At 42.1% G+C, this 20,749-nt stretch overlaps 1 protein-coding gene across 2 annotated transcripts in view; it reads right to left on the reverse strand.

Annotated features, from left to right (window-relative positions):
- Positions 1-20,749, reverse strand: part of tmem132e (transmembrane protein 132E) — a 612,961-nt gene that overhangs the window by 194,802 nt on the left and 397,410 nt on the right. The window contains exons 1-2 of one of the 2 annotated variants that reach the window (XM_074671621.1): positions 5,066-5,778; positions 3,533-4,499 (exon numbers count right to left, since the gene is read on the reverse strand). In XM_074671621.1, the coding sequence (XP_074527722.1) occupies positions 3,533-4,499; positions 5,066-5,144 (1,046 nt within the window). In that variant the 5' untranslated portion in view covers positions 5,145-5,778. Of the gene's footprint in view, positions 1-3,532; positions 4,500-5,065; positions 5,779-20,749 lie in introns of those variants that run through there. The other variant, XM_074671622.1, reaches the window with a different exon arrangement.

The following is a 20,749-nucleotide window of genomic DNA, read 5'->3' on the forward strand; positions in this document are numbered from 1 at the left end:
TAAGAGGAGAAGTTTCTGGGCTCTGTGCCTGTGGAGGAGTTTTACACACATACCTTTTTAATCTAATCTTGATTAAAATTTAAAATTTAAGGGTCGTAACCTTTAAAGCCCCTCATGCTGAAAGATATAGAGCACCTATAAATAAATGATTTCCAGAGGGAGAAATTTAACCGGCGCTCTCTTGGAGCTTAATGAGTTATTGAGGCTTAATTAACACCCAGAAAATCTCTGAGATTAGGTCTGAAAGAGATTCAGCTGTGATTACTGCCGTCATATTTACAGTGTGTTTCATCATCACTCCTGTGATTCTTATTTCCTCATGTTTCACTCCCTCCTGATGCCTTCGAGAAAGAATTATTTTCCTACTGCGGCGTCAAAAGCAGATAATCATTTATTCTCTAACCCTGCCTGTTGCACTGACAAGCGAGGGAAGAAGTGCAAAGACTGGAGAGGTGAGCCAAGCTGAGCTGAGCCTCCTGCTCCCTCTGCTCCATCTCGATAGGCAGAGGGTCAAGCACAGGAACTTAACATTGGCAAACAGTATTTACTCTCACATTATAGTCCTTTGGAGAGAGTTTTAATGTCAGAGTATGTTAAAGTGAATACTGTTGCTGTGGAGAAACAGAAAGACCTGTTTAGCTGAGATTTAAGGATGCTAGAGGTGTCTAAACTGTGAAAAAAGCAACAGAAAACATGCTTTGATTGTCAGACGCTTCCCTTACACTTGAATTATTTGCTTTTGCGGGATGTGATGAGTCAAAACCTCTTTTAGCTGATATAACATCAGTCACGTTTATACTAATTTCTCCTCAAGTGTTTGAGGAAATAAAAAAAATCAACCAGATCCTCCTGCAGAGCTGAAATGAGAAATAATGGATCTTAAAGCATATTAACCACAGCTTCATTATTGCATCTCACTCTTGATGCTCTCACAGACACCGGAGCAAGTGTCTGATTTCAGAGAAAGAGCTCTGAAGAGCCTTGTTCTTTACATTCAGCAACTTGAGACTCAGATATTTCCATCAAGAGGATGGAAGAAACCAAGAACAGAGCTGTTGGAGTTTGCAATATTAATTTAAAGGGGATTAATGTAATGAGAGAGGGTTTCAGGGGATGAGGGATCACGCAGCTGTTTTATGCCATTTGGGCCCCTGTGAGGTTGTCCTAACCTTGGTGGGATTCCTTGGAGCACATCTGTTTCCACCAAGTGGGCCTGATCAGTTTCCACAACTGTTTGTGTTTCCACTTCAAAAGCTGGAAAAAGGCACCAAAATAACCTTCCCCCAGCATCCTACTCTTGAAGCAACTTTCTGTTTTATCCTTTTTCCACTTCATCGGTCCTGGTGCTTATCCAGAAATGGTTCAACTTGAGAATAGACTGAGAGCCAGCCTGCTTTTCTCCAGGAAAGCGCCACATAAGAGTCATTGCGCCAGGAATCACTTGCATACCTGCTTTAATTTTCGTGCTAAATTAATGTTGCTTGAAGTATTGTAAGTCAGACTCAGTTCAACAAATAATACTAGAGGCAAAGTGCAAACAAACTTTACAAACTGCAGAGTTATTAATAACCAGAAGTTGGTAGGATGACTTCTAACATATTACCTCACATTTAGCTCAGACAGCATCTTTATTAATTCATTACCTCCGCCAAAGTTATGTTTTTGGGAGGGTTTGTCTGTTTGTGAACAACATAACTCAAAAGTAACGAACTGATCTAGATTACATTTTCGGGAAATGTCAAAAATGGGATAAGGAAGAAGTGATTAAATTTTGGAGGTGATCCAGATCACTGTCTGGATCCAGGATATTTTTTAAAGGACTTTTTATCATTGTGTAATAGGGCTGTTTTCACCATATGTGTTTATAACTCCACGATAAATTGTTGGATTGCTTTGCAAAACAACACAAGACAAGGTCACCATAATTTTTTGACGGATGTCAAAGTATGATCCGGATCCTGTCAACATTCTGGTTACTAAGATCCGGAGTATGAAATATGTACTGGGTCATCATAATTGTCAAAACTGTCAGGTAACAAATTGACAAACCTGCAACTAACACCAAATTGTAGCAGACAGTCTGCAAAAGCAAAGTATAACATTAAAGCAGGACTAAAGCGCTGCATGACAGTCGCCTTGAGCCAGGCAATGCCACAAAACATGGAAGTTGCTTCACTCCAAGAAAAGTAAAAGTAACCTTTTAGCCAAGTTACCACTGGTCAAAAAAGCCAACTTTGCACTCTGTGGCTATATCTTGGGAGAGTTAGGAAGTTATTTTGCAGTTTTCCTAAAAAGGCTACTCATCACTGCTCCTCTGAGAGCAAAAAGAGCTTTGAACCACTCCTCATCAGGAAGCTGCTGCAGGGTGAGGACAGTGCATTGTTGATCCTGTCTGACCAAGTTGATGGAGGAAGGACACTGTAAGTGATCAAAATCATTGTTGCCAGCACTGCACACTCCTTTCTCCCTCCTTTAGAGAAACACAGCATGAACCTGAAATCCTGCTCTGTAGTGAGGCATTTAATACCTGATCCTCCACCATTACCTGTTCAAACAGAGCAGGCCTTGTGCCTCTAAACACAATCTGCTTCGAGCAGCAGTTCACTGCAAATTATTCATACAGTCCTTCCCTAAGAGTAAAAACAAAAATCACCGGATGTTAATCCACCACTTTAAAAAGGTGAACCACGCAGTCTGCTCACAGTTTAACCCTGTCGCCTCCTTTTTATCTTACCTGGATTTAATTACACCTGACACATCACTTGGCTCAGTGAGGGGGAAATTAATGGGAAGGATGAAATGTGTGATTACATGCTCATTTGGCTCTTACAGACCTAAAATGAGCATAAATGGTGAAGCATCATGAGCTGGAAAGCCGGAGACAAAAGTGTTGCATGGTTTGTGGTTACATAATGTTGGCCACACTTACATGCACAAAGTGATCCAACGGCGTCATAAAATGCTGCGATTAATTTCGAGGTTATGCAAAACCTTTACCTCATTATGCTGCTCAGAATGGGGATGATTAGCAGGTCTGTAATGGAGACTGTGATAATTGTTCTGTTAATGGAGGGGCTGTATGGACATGTAAATCCTATATGTCCTTTATGCATGCCCACTGGGGGCCTTGTAAGATGCAGCATCCACAGTGCTGAGCTCTCTTACATGCAGCCTTAAGCCTAAACCGTGGACAAATTGCAGGCTATTATCTACGTGCATAATTATAAAGGGAGATATTAGAGTGCAGTTTATGACAGGATGGGAATGACTTATGTTTGCAGAGGTCTGCTGGGAAGCAGGCAGATAAACCATTCATCAATAATTCTTGTGTACATGATTGCAGGGAAACAGCAACATTCACAAAATGAGCTTCTGCTGTGCATGTAAACAACCTGATCATGTTTTTTTTCCGAAGGGTAAATGTGTGAATATAAACACATTAAATGTGGCAATCCAGGAAGGAAACTGCATGAATGTGGAAGAAATCAGAACAACACAGTTTGGCATCTGTATACATTTGAAGAAGACTTACTTGAGGGTGAATTGTTCCACAGTGGAGTTGGGCATCAAGTAGAGGAAGATTTTCAGGGTCTCTCCAGGCTTCAGGGGCTTCTCCGGCAGCCTGAGGAACATGTTCTTGTCCAGCTGCTTGTCCACCAGCAGCTGCTCCTGGCTGGCCTGGTACAAGCTGATGCTCCCAATGCGCAGTAGAGGGTGCTGTGACAAAGGTTCTCCCCTGGAAGCACCGGCACCCCTATGACCAGAGCCTTCACTGCACTCCCCATCTGGGTTAGGACCATGCAGTGTGTAGTACAGCTCAGCCTGGAGGGTCTCACTGGTTAGCCCATCCAGGAGCCCATCATTGGAGCCTTTTCTCCGTCCCAGAGGGGCCACATTGGTGTTAAACCAGGACGGAGGCAGCTCTAACTGAGCCAAGCATTGAGCAAGGTTGCCTTTCATGCGGCAGGATGTTTTTATTTCTCGGACATCCCTGAAGGCGTGTAGACGGACGCAGGGCAGCTTGTCCTGAGCCTTGAAGTCATCCCAGTCCCGACCGGCAATGTAGAAAAACACCTGAACTGTGGGGTTGTTGGAGAAGACCCGCGCCTGGACAATGAAAGCCCGTACCTTCCAGTTGACAGTTAGCTGCCCGGGGATATCCAGAGGACTGGCTGGCTGCAGCAACTCCTTAGACAGAGCCTGGTCCTGTGCGAAAGGCCCAAAGCTGACGTTGATGGCAGGGAGGTCTTTTGTCTGGAAAACCACAAAACTCTCCGAGCGCTGCAGCGGGTGTCCCGTGCTGGGACTGCTGCTGCTGCTCCTGCTGCCGCCAACTGTTTGTCCTGTGATCTGAGCTTCCCGCAAGAAAAAGGCCAGTTGTGCATTGGACATTTTGAAGTTGGCAGGGAGGTACACATTGGGTGGCGACAGGCTGGCTGTCATTGCCGAGGAACTGAGGAGGGCATCAGAGCTGGTTGGAGAGATTTTACCTGCAAGAGCTGCAAAAGAGGAAGAAGAGAAGTGGTTAAAGCAGTGTTTCATCTGCTGTTAACTGCACAATAATTGAGTGCTAAAAATGCAGGAGGAAGAAAGGGGTGAGTCAGGGGTGTGAGATGTTAGATGAGAGAAAAACAGGGAGTCACAAAGGTCTGATCCACTCAGTCAGCCGTAAAGAGGAAAGAGGAGAAGGTCAGCTCACACTGATTACGCGATAACTGCTGAACACTTGTCAAGCAAGCAGAGCACAAAAACATGATGTGAGAATCATCATCAAAGTGCCACACAGGTGGTGGATGTCAGGGCCACAACAAAACCCTCAATCAATCAATTATTCCGTGTGTGTTTGGTCATTTAACAGTTTGAACTGAAAGAGGCGCCGTCAATAAAATGTTGAAACATGAAGGTAACTCTCAGAGGAAGCATGAAATAGAAGCAGCGCTGTTTGAAAGAGTTGTTATCAGATGCTCCCGACTGCACTTGTTGAGAAAACCAAGTCAACACTGCTCAACATCTGACTTATTACAGAGAAAATCAGCTGAGAGGAAACAGAATAAATGTGACATACTTATCAGAATTACCCAGAGCCGAGCACAGAAACATAGTAGCCTGTCCCCATGGTCCAAATCAGAGATTAAAAGTCCCATATTCCAAATGGTTTTGTCAAAGAAATCTCATCCTTTAAATCTGGAAAAATCAAGCGAGATCTTTTTGAAAGGAAAGCCTCTTCAAAGGTTGTGTGCCTCAGTGGGCACTCCACAGAAGTTTGGGCTTCTTTTCTGCCTTCTCTGAAGAAAATCTCTCTCATGAGTTGCAAAAGCAGAATAAATGGGGGGTGGAAAAAACAAAAAGAAAACAGCAATATCTCCAGCAGTTCTTCACTTAGTGGTCAGGCTCTTGTTGTTACTGGCTACAAAGATCCTTCAGAGCTTCTTGAACTTGTGCTTGTCTAATTCCCCGTGGTTCAGGTCCTGGTGTAAAAAGTAGTTCAACCCCACGCAGCGGCTCTTTCAATCCCAGACTGTGCATGGCTCCGGGACAGACTCTGATAGACAGGCTGAGCCTCCTCCCGGTTGGTGGGCTGTACGGGAACTATAGACAAAGCCTTTGACGCCGCCCCGTCTTGCCACACCTAGTCTCTACTCTATAATCACCATTTTAGCTCCCGGTCAGAGCTGAGACACACAAATCCTCAGAGGACTCCAGCACACACACTCTCACACAGCGGCACACACATGGAGGAGAAAGAAATAACACTCTCCAGCTCGATTCATCCTCTCCCCCTGGACGTGTTCAGGCAGACTCACATGTGTGTGTATAGGAGCTGGGAGTGTGTGTGAGAGCGAGTGTGTGAGGTGGGGCGGGGGATGGATGTATTGCTTGAATGCCTCCAGGCTGAGAGAGAGGGAGAGTGCGGGAGTGAGAGGGAGAAGGGGAGAGGGAGGGATTAAGCAAAGATTATTGATGAATTAGCCTAGCGCTCCTTCCTTCTCCTCCTCCTTTTCCCTCCTCCTTCTCATCCTCCTCCTTCTTCCTCCCGCCCCATTTCGTCTGCTTTAGACCCCATGAGAAACCCATGAGAGTAAGGGGGATACCGGCAACAGTGGGGGGAGGGGTATCTGAGCTGCCTCCCTGCTTCACTTACATGTGCTTGGAATTCCCATAATAAAAGGGAGAGGAATCCATGGATGTGTTGAGAATGTGTGTGCACTTGTGTGTGTGTGTGTGGGCCCCATAAACTGAATGGCAAACAGTGGGGGCAACAAAAGATGAAGCCACAGCCGGGGAAACATCCCGCACTTACAAATGAGCAGTTGTCGCTATAGAGAAGGCTGCAGGAACTATAGTGATGAGAGAAGCTACTAAGAGTCCGTCTAGTCTTTATCGACCAAAGGCTTCTCTATACCTCCCAGGAATGTGTGTGCTTGTGTGTGTGTGTGTGTGTGTACAGAGCTCTTGCCTTGATCACCATTAAAAGCGACAAATACACAACAGCAATCCACAAACTTCCCTCAAGGGCTCCTGCACCAGAACACCATCTGCTTCATCCTTCTGGGTTCAGGATGTAAAGCTTCCATTCAGAAACTACACGTGAGCTGATTTTTAGTGATCTTAACAGTTTTATACTATAAACAGCAAAAGATCTTGAGTCAATAATAGAGTTATGTAATTGTTAGTCAAAAAAGTGTTTTTCAAATTGGGGGCAGCCAGGGAGCACAAGTGGGCCTCAGAAAATTGAAGGGAAAGGGAAAATAGATTCTTCTTACTTAGCTACACCTTGCTAGTACCGGGTTGGACCCCTTTTTGCCTTCAGAACTGCCTTAATCCTTTGTGGCATTCAATTCCTCAGAGAGTTTGGTCCATATTGACATGATAGCTTCACACAGTTGCTGCAGATTTGTCGTCTGAACATCCATGATGAGAATCTCCCGTTCCACCACATCTCAAAGGTGCTCTATTGGATTGAGATCTGGGGACTGTGGAGGACATTTGAGTACAGGGAACTCATTGTCATGTTGAAGAAACCAGTCTGAGATGATTCCAGCTTTATGACATGGAGCGTTATCCTAGTGGAGGCAGCCATCAGAAGATGGGTACACTGTGCTCATAAAGGGATGGACATGGTCAGCAACAATACTCAGGTAGGCTGTGGACTTAAAACCATGCTCAGTTGGTACTAAGGGGCCCAAAGTGAGCCAAGAAAATATCCCCCACACCATTACACCACCAGCAGCAGCCCGAACCGTTGATACAAGGCAGGATGGATCCATGCTTTCATGTTGTTGATGCCAAATTCTGACCCTACCATCTGAATGTGGAGCAGGAATCCAGACTCATCAGACCAGGCAACGTTTTTCCAATCTTCTATTGTCCAGTTTTGGTGTTGCTGTGTGAATTGTAGCCTCAGTTTCCTGTTCTTAGCTGACAGGAGGGTCACCCGGTGTGGTCTTCTGCTGCTGTAGCCCATCTGCCTCAAGGTTGGACGTGTTGTGTGTTCAGAGATGATCTTCTGCAGACCTCGGTTGTAACCAGTGGTTATTTGAGTTACTGTTGCCTTTCTATCAGCTCCAACTAGTCTGTCCATTCTCCTCTGACCTCTGGTATCAACAAGGCATTTTGACCCACAGAACTGCCGCTCACTGGATATTTCCTCTTTTTCTGACCAATCCCTGGTTGATGGTTGATGGTTGTGCGTGAAAATCCCAGTAGATCAGCAGTTTGTGAAATACTCAGACCAGCCCGTCTGGCACCAACAACCATGCCACGTTCAAAGTCCCTTAAATTACCTTTCTTCCCCATTCTGATGCTCGGTTTGAACTGCAGCAGATCATCTTGACCATGTCTACATGCCTACATGCGTTGAGTTGCTGCCATGTGATTGGCTGATTATAAACTTGCGTTAATGAGCAGTTGGACAGGTGTGCCTAATAAAGTGGCAGGTGGGTGTAGATTCATATGTTTTTTATACATAACCTTTTTTTTTGAACATACAACGAGTAAGGGGCCATAATCATCGGGCTCACATGTTTCCCAATTGTACCTAACTGCACCTTGCGTGACAGGTGCAACTTAGATGTGATGATGTCTTGATCTGTGTGGAACTGGCGGTTTGCACCTGTCATTCAGCTGTTTAAAAATCTGAATTGAACTTTGAGGCACTTTCTATGTCTAACTACTGGCTAAATGTAAGACAGGAATATCTCACCTTGGCTGACAGAGCCCTGAAATGCCTTCTTACGGTGGCCCTGAGAGCTCACAGTGCTGCAATTTAAGAAAACACATGCATAAAAAGACAAAGCACAAGCAAACTAAGAAAACATTTTCATCACAAGTCACAGCACTGTGAGCTCTCAGGGCCACCATACCTTCTCCTTTTTGCGACAATCTACTTGTGTGAGTCTGCCTTTTGTTTGTTAATAGTTTCCTATTTTTAACAGAATGTAATAACTATTGAAAAGTGAATAAAAGTAATAAAATGAAATTTGAATTGAACATTTCTAACGTTTTCTGAAGTCTGTTGGTTTCCAAAGGGGGTCCCCAGCCAGAAGCAAATGCTTTCTGGGGGGCCTTGGCATAGTATAATTGGGAACCCCTGAGTTAAAATACAATGTTGATACTGTAAAATATACAACAACTTTTTTAGAGTGTATACTCCAGCACTCATTGGACAACATTACACAATTTAGAGACTAATACCAATCTTAGCCTCAGGAGGATGCAGGATATTGGCCACACAGATGAGGGTGTAAACCTTGTAAGCTTGCCAATGCTAATAAGAAGGAGGCACCTTCCTCTCATAACATCTTGAAGCTGTTTATGATTTAATTTCCCTGTTTAAAAGGGAAGTCAGTGCAGCAGCATTACAGACCACTTTGCTCCTTGCATCTCAGTAGCCTCGAGCTCACACAAACCTTGAATCTCCCAAACCTGCTGGGACACTCAAAATTAAATGTGTAATGTTTCTCCCCTGCCTCCAAAACTACTGTCAAGGTATCCTTGAGCAAGGCTCTTAAAGTAATGCGTCTCTGTGTGCTTCAAAAGCACCTGCTGCTGGCCAAACAGCCCAAACAAAATGGTTTCCAGCTTGCTGCTGTTTTTTAAATGGTAATTCGGTTTGGGAAGCAGCTTGCTCCACACTCTGTACTGGTGACTGCTCCTCCTTCCTGCATCTGTTCGCTTAGTCGTGGGGAGGCTGCAGGGCCGCATCAGGGAGCGCAAGGTAGAAGTGTGACTCCTAACAGCTTGCTGACATTATTTGAGGATGTGATGGCTAACGAAACACAACATGACTTTTCTGTATCATCAGTGATGTGAGATACAACCAAGCTGTTGGATTGACTCCTACATGGTGCAGCAGGAGATGAGAGGAGGTGAACTGGAGGTTACAATTTAGCAATGTGAGGCCATTACCTCAGTGACTGGTGCATTGAATTCAAAGGGAGAAGCTTTCTCCACAGCAGACTGTTGCACACTTTTTACAGTTCAGCTGTTGTATCTACTAAAATAAAATAAACTCTGACCGTGATTCAAACAAACTCTTATACTTTGATCATCCTGGAAATCTTTTTTTCAAGTGTGTGGGTGTCAAAGTTTAGTTATTTGCTTTGCATATTTCTGGGTTTTCTTGTGTTTGTCTTCTGGTGTTTCTTGGCATTCTGTGCTTGTCCTGTGTTTCTGTGTCACCTGTTTTAATCTTAGTTATTCTTGAGTGTTCTGTGCTTCCGTTTTTTTGTCCTTGGTTTGTGTCCCTTGCGGTTTTGATTTGGTTCTTGTCATGTGTATGTCTTTCTGTGGTTGTCTTTGGTGTTTCAGTGTCTTTTATGTATTTGGTCTCTGTCTGAGTTTCCCTGTGTTTGGTTTGGTTCTCCATGTGTTTCCCTCCTTGTTGATTGCTCCTAATGTGTTTCACTTATGTCTTGTTTCACACCTGTGTTAATCACTCCCCTGTGTATAAAGTCTCCACATTTACATTGTTCTCTGATGGGTCATTGTTGCTGTCACTCTGGCTGTCCCGCGTCATGTCTTGTGTGCTCCTGTGTGCTCCTGTCCGCCTCTAGGTTTTGTTCAGTAAGTTTTGTAGCACATTTTTTAGTTCATCTGCATTTGGGTCCTCCTGTCTTGTTTTTCCTGGTATTTATGACAGTGGGCCTGCATACATAAAGCCTAAGTTAAAGATTCTTATGACATGACAACTTTCTGAAGTCCCATGCTCCCCCGTCTTTACATACTGATGGAGTAAAACATCAAGCTTGTTTCTTAAGTGCAAAACACTGCAGTTTCTTGTGTGTCCACTGGCAGATGAATACAAAAGCCAATAAGTCCAAGTAAAGACTGAGTTCAAATGTGCAGAAAGATTTGCTATCAGTGAGTGGTGCATGGATTGGTATTTTGAAACCAAAACACGTATTATGCAAGTTGAAGACATGTTACCATTGGAGCTATTTCCAAAGCTGTGTGCATTTTGACCATCAAAACAAAGGGTCTAAGTTTAGTTTTGGGCTTCCTGTAAAGGCTTCGACTGGCAACGGCTTTGTCAGCATAGACTGTAAACAGAGTGGGCAGCGTGGCTTCGCCATTTACCATTGTATGGTTTTGGAGCCAAAATACCCCCGTCACAGGTGCCTCCATTAGCAGCTGTCATCCACCCAGAGTCTGCTCAGTAGAGGCTATGAGAGAATCTGAGTGGAGCCGGGTGACAAAAATAGTAATCACTTTTTTTTCTTCCAAGAGTCTAATGTCTCCTCAGCTCTTCCTCACGACATATTTTATATCCCTGAGAAAAAAAAAAACACTAGCGGCAGCTGTCAATCATCATTAAATGTGACGTAAAGTCTCGTTTTTAATCTTTTACAACTAATGAAAATGAAACATTTCAGAAGAACAAGGACTTAAATACAAAGCAGCCAAACAATACCTTTAAATCACCACACCAATCAGATGTGAGAAACATTTCTATGAGGTATATTCGTTTTTTAAAGTTTGACCACAGCCCATCTGAAAAGACTGGGGAGCCAAATTTTTGACCTATACTGCAGCCAGCCACCAGGGGTAGCAGTTTTTGTGGTGACTTCATTTCAAGCCGAGCAAGATGATGTCCATTTTTTTTTAAAGTATGTGTTTGCCACTAACACTTATCTCCTTTCATGAGTCAACAAATCTGCAAATGCAAAATCAAAACTAGCACATGCCAAAGATCCTCCATGCTAACAGGCTACACATTACAAAGCCAGCTTATCTGTCTCCTGCTTTGACGTCATTTTTGCTGAATGGCCTTTGTTGTTGTCCTTCTGCCCTCTACTGGTCTGTCACTGTGTTGCAATAGCATTTTTCTTCTCCCTACATCACTGGCCTGATTAACATAATCTACCTGGGTTTTGGACCTGTGTCTGAAACACAAATAAACAATGGGCCACAGGAACTTTGTGGTCCCTAGGTATGTTTCACCAATTCCTGAAATTTCTTGGACCCTCTGGTTTAAAAGCACCTTTAGTGACTTCTTGTTGTTGGGGACTTAGGATATAAGACAGGATGGTCAGTATTTGTATACAAAATGGCATTATCAAGACACCATGGGTTCATTTTGTGTCTGTTTTCCCTTGTATCTGCTGAAAACACATTGAAATCCTCACTGTCCCCACAGCATCTCATCTCTTCCTGTAAACCCCCTGCTATTACTCCCACTACCTAAACAGCAGTGGGAAGACTTGGTCCAGCCATCATGTCTCTGTGACATTCATGAGGTGTAAAAACTGTGACAAAAGCTAGTGTGTAATAAACAATATTTCCCTGTAGTCCACAGTTGTGGTGAGTTTGATGTCTCTATAAAGTTTATACAGTAGTAGCTGTCTCCTCTTTGAAGATCTCTTTTGATGCTCTGTGACAAAGCCTTGTGTCAGCGTACAAATGGAGCATTCCAGCAGAGACACATGATCTGAGAGGGAACTCTCATGTTTAGCCTGAAGGTCACCTGGCTGTGGCCCAGGAGTCTCCTAATCCCTTTAAAATGCGATGAAACTGTACAATGACAATACACACTCTGAAAGCCATCAAACAAAACAAACCCTTGCCCCGTCCGCTCCACCCCGAGGCCTTCTGGTGTCATTTGAGGAGGTGATTACTGCCTACAATGCATCAGGGTGCTCTTGTCTCATTTCACTCTAACAACATCAGTGGTAGGTGGGTTTGAGAGGGAGCGCGGACACAGATGGGCTTCCAGTGTGAAACCCTATCGCCTTCCTCTTCCACTTGATGTCCTATTAGACCTCGGGCTAAATTGAATTGAATTCTCTTCCTGTTGTGCTCCCATTACGTGAAACATCTGCTCCGTGTGTGTGGCTGGGATTGAGTGGGTGTCTAGTCTAAGGGCTCTTTGCATTCATCAGATTACTTTGTCTGATGTCAATTAATGAAGTATCGGGGCCACTTTGAGGCTGCGGTTGTGCTGTTCGACTTCTACTGTTAAGCCAATTACAGTCTACAAAGAAAAGCATTCTTAATTAGAAAAAAGCAAATGATTCAAAGCACAAAAAGGCCAATTTAATTCAGTGGAAAATTTAATCATCAATCCACTTGTCAGAGTTTTATTGTGTTTTTGAATTAAATTAACTTAAAAGCAAGTCCCCAAAAAATGCTTCGCTTTTCAGAAGCTGGTGCAGCACAGTTTTTTCAATATATCCATCATCATTCTCACACAAAGAGAGATTGTTGAATTTTTCTTTTGAGTCTTTTTGTGTTAAAATAATATTACTGTAAAGTGGACCAAAGCGCACAGCTGCCCAGGGCTGTGTCCTGATGACACAGTCTCTTTTTTCCACTGGATGGACCAAATGTCATGTGTATTGATTTTGCTTTGCATCGTGGGAGGTCAGCTTCAGGATGACAACAAATATTGGCCAGTTAACCCACCAATCGCTTGGAGCATTGGAGGTTGACTTAGGGGTCAGACACTGCAGTGATATTTGGGCAGATGAGCCAACTTGACAAATGCTGGACACCACTCAGAGAAACACCCCCTGCTTTGAAAACAACCAAAACAAAACTAACAAAGTTTGACTTCAAGGCAGCGTTCAAGATAGTATGCAGACTTGTAGTTTGCAAGGACAAGTCCATAAAATATATCTAAAAATTGCATTCCATTAGCCACCAGGAGACAACTCCGATGGTTGATCAAGCCTAACAGAAGGTGGATCTGCTCGTCCACTAGCAGATCACGATTTCTCTGATGATACTGTGCTTTAAATCCTGGATCAAAGTCTTTGACAGAAAGGATCAGGAAATTATTCCACAATTAGGGCCTGATTGGCAACTTGCTGTCAAGGCAACTCAAAGGAACTATTCATTTGGTGTTAATGACAGTGACACCTTTGGCCAGAATCTGTGGTGTTGCTCCAGGAAAAAGACTAATTTTTCCATGAACACAAACTTCAGCTGTTATAAAGATGTGGCTCTTGCCAAGTCGTGTATTTTTACATGCTGCAAAGTGACAAAGTAACGTACTGATTTGTAGTTGTGTAGAGCCATTGTCTGAAACAACCCATTTTGGAGTTAATAACTAGTGCTGTCATGAAATAAATCCAATTAATTACAGGATTTGCAATTAATTAGTCTAATTAATCACATTTTAAGCTCATATCTGCTTAGGGTCCCTAAATGAAGAATTTGTATTCTAGGACATTACAAAATTGGAGTGCATGACTAATCAAATGAATACACAAAGAAGAGAAGATTTGCAAACCCACATTTTTCTCAACTGGCAAATATAAAAATGTCCTTTTTCACTGCTATTGATGTTGTGCAACCGTTTACTTCGTCTATAGAGGTAACTTGTGTTTTTCAGCGAGGGGTGGTCTGGTGGAGCTTGTCAATCAAAATCATGCTACTGTGGATGAGAGCGGTGGGCTCTTTGGATGAGAGATCCGCATGGATATGAGGAGAAGATGTGAGATGACAGAGACATAGCAAGACGCTGCAAGTCAGAAAAGTTCAGGCAGCTCACGCTTCAACTGAGGATGTGTCGCGGTAGTTCAGAGAGAAAGAGCATCGCTATCGTGAAAAAAGACGACTGAGATCATGGTGAGGATTAAAAGATAGAGGGCCTGAAATTAATGCGATCAAAAAAAGTATGTTTTGTCAGTTTTTTGGATCAAAAACAGGAAGAGAGACATCAAAGAAGGGAGTCCACTCTTCTTAGGTAGTTTTGGTGTTTACATAGTCATAGAAAACAATATTATTTGGGTCTTAAAAGATTGTTCAAGATGCACCGAAAATAGCTGGCAGCCAATGAGTTAATTGCGTAAATGCATTAATTTGCGGTGTACTTAATCAATCTACTGCTTTGAAGTGACAGCCCTAATAATAACCTTATCTTAAATCTTGGATTATGAAAAGGTAAATATATAAAAGCTAGACTATTTCAAGATGACTTACAGAGTCCTCACTGGCCCTTTAAAGCATCACTGATTTTGTCCACCTTAGTCACCTCTCTAGTTTCTTAAGCAGTGATGAAATAGTTGGCACACATATACCTGTGAAATAAAGCATTTATGGCTGGACATCAACCAACCAATTCCACTCTAAATAATTCACTTGAACTCAGCCATCATCTTCAATACAACTAGCTAGATTCAGATTTAGAAGGGCCTGGTGCCTGATGTGCTGCCGTTTAGTCTCCCTGAAAGCACGCAGCAGGCTGAGTCTGGAAGGCCTTGTCCTGCAGTCAAACAAAACACGTAACTGTGTCTTGCTTTCTAATACAAAAGCTGTCAGACATAAAAGCCGGCTGCCAAGTCGAAGGGAAATATATAGAGAGGATGTCAAAAGGAGGGCAGACATTTGATCTTGAGAATCAGAAGTGCATGAATGTCTCTTCAGCTAAAAAGGTCAGGAGAAATTGTTGAGAGGGTTTCCAGAGACATTGAGCATCCTCACAGCATCGCTAATGTTCCAGTGCAGAGGGTTTCCCTATCGATCTTTATATTCGCCTTCATCCTCTCCATCTTTTTACTGCCTGGAGTTTCACCAAACTGCTATTGCATTCAGAATGGTGAAATTATACCTTTCGGCTGAGCCCACCAAGCACGAACCCATCCCTCTGAGTTATCGTCTGAGATTCTCTGAACAAACACAGTTAGTGCACTTTTTCTTGTCAACTTTTAAGTTCAGCACTCTTTGCTCAGATTAAATTTTTGCTGAGACAAATAAAGAGCCAAATCTAAAGTGGTTCACATTATCATTCAATTAGCTATGAATGCAACACAAAGAGGAGATGAAAAGACACACTAGCCTGAGGATGAAGGCTGTATTAGCACTTGAAACGCTGGTAGAGGCCTATTTTTCACCTCATCGCATAGGAAGTCTACTTCCATCTCAGTCAGACATGGATTACCTCTGCTAACGGACTGCAGCCAGATTATTAAACATGCTCCCACTGTGTGTGGATTCCTACTCATCAGGGTTCATCTATATACATAGGGAAACTCAAATATCAGGTTTGTCCACTCTGTGTGTTTGCATCAGATCAGATCACTTAGACTCAAGTAAAGCTACTCAGTCATTCTAGCGGCTGTACTTGTGTCGTATATCTTGCTACATAATATGTCGCCTGAAACATGGACACCCATCTCACACATTTCCATCAGATTAAACATCTAAGATGAGTATGAGCATGTCAGGAAACATCATGAGCGTCAGAGAAGGCAATGAAGCAGAAACATGGGTGCAAAGTACAGTCAGGGCCGTCAAACACATTTCCAGCCTTTGTGTTGTCAGATTGAGCAATGTCACCAAGCAATGTTTACAGGTACTGATCCAGGTCCCTGGAGGTCTTTTTTCCCCCTATTTGATACACTATTGGATGAGCAATAAGTGAACAAGAAGGTGTAAAAAGTACAATGTCCACAAAGATCATGTCCTCCCACAGTCACTGAATTCAGCAGGGAAGAAAATACAGAAGCACATTTCAGTTCAACCCTTAAGAGCACAGGAAAACGTGTGATTAGAAGCTCAGCAGGGGGACTTGTTTCAAAAGGTTAAAGATATTGAAGTATTATGTCTAATTCAGATTTCCTCTGTGAAAAAGAGTGACGTGACATATACAGTCAGTTCAACAGATAATTAAAGCACTCAACCTGTTTTTCGCCTTAAAATTCAAATGCTTTAGAGACTGTGATGACATTTTTTTTAATGTTGAGGCTTTTAACTGCACATCCACAGTGAAGTGTCCTCACTTAGCAAAGTCACCATCACATCTAAGTGAAAAACAAGGATGCACGGCTTCTTTAGGTACCCTACCCTTCTATGGTAGCTATGTTTGCTGACCAATGAGCAGCGCCTCCTCCTTAAAACAAATGTCAGACACAAGGTCAGTAGTAATTGTGTTCAACCTCTTTAATTTAGTTTTATCCAAAACAGAGCTATGTTGGCCTTTGTGATGTGGTTGATTAGCTGCACCTGCATGCTTAGCTCAAAATCTGATAGATTTTCTAATGTCATTTCCCACAATCTGCAGATCAATTGCACTTACTAATAAACTCATCTGAACCGAATATGCAACCAGAAATTCAGTAGCATCTTTTTTGCAATGATAGTAGTGATTGAAAGTAGAGGGACACTGCAGCAGCACTCAAGCAAACCGACACTGTGAGCAAGTGTGTTTTAGGTAATGACTCATTTATCTTTACGGCCACAACACACAGATTGCGTCTCCGATCCACCTTGTCTGCGTCACTGCACCAGCTCAGACAGGTTTTGATTCAAGTCAGTGTGTTGACTCATACTGGATCGACTGCGTTGCAATGAACCAGACTGTGTAAGCATCTGTTGTATATGTGCCGTTAGTCCAAGCAGACTGTGGTTTAGACTCATAGCCAAGTATCAACAGAATATACTGCTGGTTCAGCGATGAACATATTTCTGACAGTTTTAAGTAAAAATCCTCATTTTTCATGTTGTTAAAAAACATTTTTCTGAAACAATTGCTTCAGCAAAAGGCTTTTTTTGAGTATCAGTGTTTACAGTTAAAGGGACTAAACCTCAGCATCAGGTCAGGTTGTGGGAATACCAAGCTTGAAAGTGTTTCAACAGTTGACTTGGTTGTATTGTGTCGGAAATGATTCAAATCAGGTGACCGTGGCTCTGTCAGATGGGTATTGATCATAGACTGTAAAAAAAAAAAAGACGTAATCTTGCTTGGTCTGAAGAGAGGTTGCTACAAAAATTGCTCCCCCTAGTGGTTGGCTGCAGTATAGGTTAAAAAAATCCATCTTACCAGCCATTCCATATGGGCCGTGGTCAAACTTTGAAAAATGAATACATGTTTCTCACATCCGATTGTTGAGGTGATTTAAAGATCTTATTAGGCTGTAGAGGTGGGTAAAAATATTGATGAATTGATGCATCGAAATATTGCCTCGCCCAATTCAATATCAGATTCAGCAAATCCTCTGAAACAACAAAAAAAGGGCAGCCAAAGCAGTAGCAGAAGCATAAAGCCCGATCCTTCAGCTCAAAAGTCTGACGTTTCAGTTATTTTATTGCTCCAAAAGGTGAGGTGACCTACCACAAATGTTCACATGGGGCAAGAAGATGTATAAGCAAAGCATGTACATCAATATCCAATCCAATTTATATCGAATTGAAGCTAAAGAATCAAAATTGGATCGAACCATGAGGTTCTTAGCAATACACAGCTGCCTTGTATTCAAGGCCTCTTTTTTCTAAAAGGCTTCATTTTAACTAGTTATAAGAGGTAAAAAAACGAGGCTATACATCACATTTAACAATAATTAACAGTTGATGTTCTTGTGTATTTTTGAGGGGATTGTAAAACATGTCCGGAGGGAGAGCCAATAAGTGATTAGACTCTCAAAAGAAAAAAAAAAGAAAAAAAAGTCACCCAGCTCCACTCAGATTTCCTTATATCCTCTACTGCATAGACTCTTGCTGTACAGCATTTGCCAATGGCTGCGCCTGTGACGGGGGTATTTTGGCTTCAAAACCTTCCAATGGTAAATGGCGATGCCATGCTGTCCACCTATATACAGTCTATGGTATTGACTGTACAAATAATAACCCCTACCATTTGTAGCTCAGATGATTTAATGATAAACAGATTTCATTTCTGACTTTTTTTCAGTGTATCTGTCATGTTGAAAAACAATTACTCTGAAACAGTTAGACAAAATACATTCTGTAAATTTAAACAAGGAAGAAAAAATATTCAGATTACACCGCTACTTAAGTCATCGTTCTCTATTCTGAGGCAGAAATATGAACCTTGCATCACATCTTCTCACACAAATAAATAAAGAAAAAAATATACCAATATAGATTTAAGGCCATATTGTCCATCCCTATTCACACATCCAAAGGTTTTTCTAAACCATAGACTGTATATAGAGTGGACAGTGTGGCTCCACCATTTACCATTGGAAGGTTTTGAAGCCAAAATTCCCCTGTCACAGGCACCGCCTTTGGCAGTAGTTATGCAGCCAGAGTCCGCGCAATGGAGACTGTGAGATTTTCTAGGAGAATCTGAGTGGAGCGGGGTGGAAAAAACAATGTATATATTTTTCTTTCCAGAGTCTAATCACTTCTTGGCTCTACCTCCTGACATATTTTACAGTCCCTGAAAAAAATACACAAGAACCTCAGCTGTCAATCATCGTTAAACGTGACGTAAAACCTTGTTTTTAACCTTTTATAACTACTGAAAACGAAAGTTTTCAGAAAAAAGAGGACTGGATACAAGGCAGCCAAATGATATCTTTAAATCCCCATAACATTTGGACGCGAGAAACATTTCTATGAGGCGACCTCACTTCGAGCTGAGCAAGATGACTTCCATTATTTTTACAGTCTTTGCTCTAAACACACATCTTTGCTTCTTAATGTGTAAAATATCTATGCTATCTACAATTCACCTTGCAGTCTTCTTCATCACCTTGATTTTTTTAAGAAGTCCCTGATGAGACGACCTAATGAATATTTTTCCTTCTCTGTATTCACACACATAGCCTGACCTTTACGAATGGCATTTAATCTTTTGTCTACTTGAGTGGAGTTTTGTAGGGGGTGTTAAGGTGTATATGTCTAAGAGTGTCCTGCTCTCATTGGAAACAGTATCATTAAGACACTTCTTCTACAGCACAAACACTGAAAGATGAACTTACTGCTTTGAAGCCCTGACTGATACTTGATACCAAAGGGTAATGAAAGGAAGTGAAGGGTTAATGACCCAAGACTGCTGAGTCCAACTTCCCCTGACTCAAACAATCCCCCTGAGGGGTTCAGGTGCCAGTTTGAAATGTGCCACTATTTAAAATCAATCACTTCCTGTGGGCAAAGAAAATCTGGAAAAAAAAAGATGCAATTTTGTGAATCTACAGGGTCTCAATTAGCGGAAGAGGAATGTTTTCTCTGTTAAAGTCACTCTTTATAAATTAGGCTGATAAGAGCAGAGTATTTCCGTATTAAATTCACAGTGCGGCTTTAATGAGGCATAATTCTCAGATTAAAACGGAAGAATATATAACCAGTGTGACACCATCAGTGGGAAATGGAACATTTCATCATTGATCCTTTATATGCACTCGTAAAATCATCCATAAATTATTTTATCAGCCGCCCTGATCTGCTGCAGCAGAGGCTGTTTTTGAAGAAGCAACAAAGATGTGATGTCGTGGTCTCCTGATTAAAGATCTGCAGAAAATCTATCATTTAGTTACGTCACCACTTCTGACGAGCAGAGCGGATACTAACACAACTGTTCGACATCAAATATTTACCGAGCAATTATACAAAAGCTGAGCTTAGGCGGAGAGGAAGAGATCAGGGCTAGGGATGAGGCATGAGTCTTTGAGGAGACAAAAAAATCAGCACCCACACCTTTACTTTTATTCTCCTCTTTTCTTGTTTTCACCATGAGAGGAGTCGTGAGTGTGCAGAGCTTAGTCTATAGAAGAAGCCCAAACGTTCAAACTCTTAACCTTGTGGCTAATGATTCGCAGTTATCTCAGCTGGTTTATAATGCAATCTAGACTTTAGGTATAACCCCCCGTGCTTAGAAATAAATCTGAATCTCTTCCTTTCATCATTGATTTCAGGTCTTCGTGCTCTCGGCTGAATAGGACTTAAAACAACTTGTGAAATAATCGTGATGACACATGGATGCCCTTGTACAATAAGCCAAAGAACAGCTACTTCTCAGAATGACAAAACCTACAGCATTTATTAAACAAAACTTATTTCCTCTCTGAACTAAAACAGTAAAAGTCTGAAGCTTGAGCCAAAACTTCACCATGCAATACTCTGCCTTTTGCAACTTCTCAGAACAGCTAAAAGTACAGTTCACACTTGTCTGCCTCACCTGTTAGCTGCCCAGAGAGAAAAACTCAAGCCCTGAAAGTAACACGCATACAACTATTATTTGTTGGCTGAATTTTTGGCTTAAGGCTCAGATTTTAACAGCCAAAGCACACTGGGAAAATTTGCTTCTTAAAAAGACATGCGTGAACATCCCTTTTAATGAGAAAGTGACTACAATTCTGGACAAACAAGCACAATAATTAAAGCATCCTCCATTCTTATGAAGCTACACCTCATTAAAATGTTACCCTTGTGTCCAATATGTGTCAAGATCTTGGTTTGTTTGTAAAAGTTCACCGAATATTCACAAGAACAGGCTTCAAAAGTGCTGCTTTGCTGCCTTTCTCATTTTTCCAATGGCAAATTTTATTTTTCTGTAGACCCTGTG

This window comes from Halichoeres trimaculatus, unplaced genomic scaffold, assembly GCF_033239565.1.
Source record: "Halichoeres trimaculatus isolate MK-OKI-2021-1 unplaced genomic scaffold, fHalTri1.1 fHalTri1_scaffold_6, whole genome shotgun sequence".
NCBI lineage: Eukaryota > Metazoa > Chordata > Actinopteri > Labriformes > Labridae > Halichoeres > Halichoeres trimaculatus.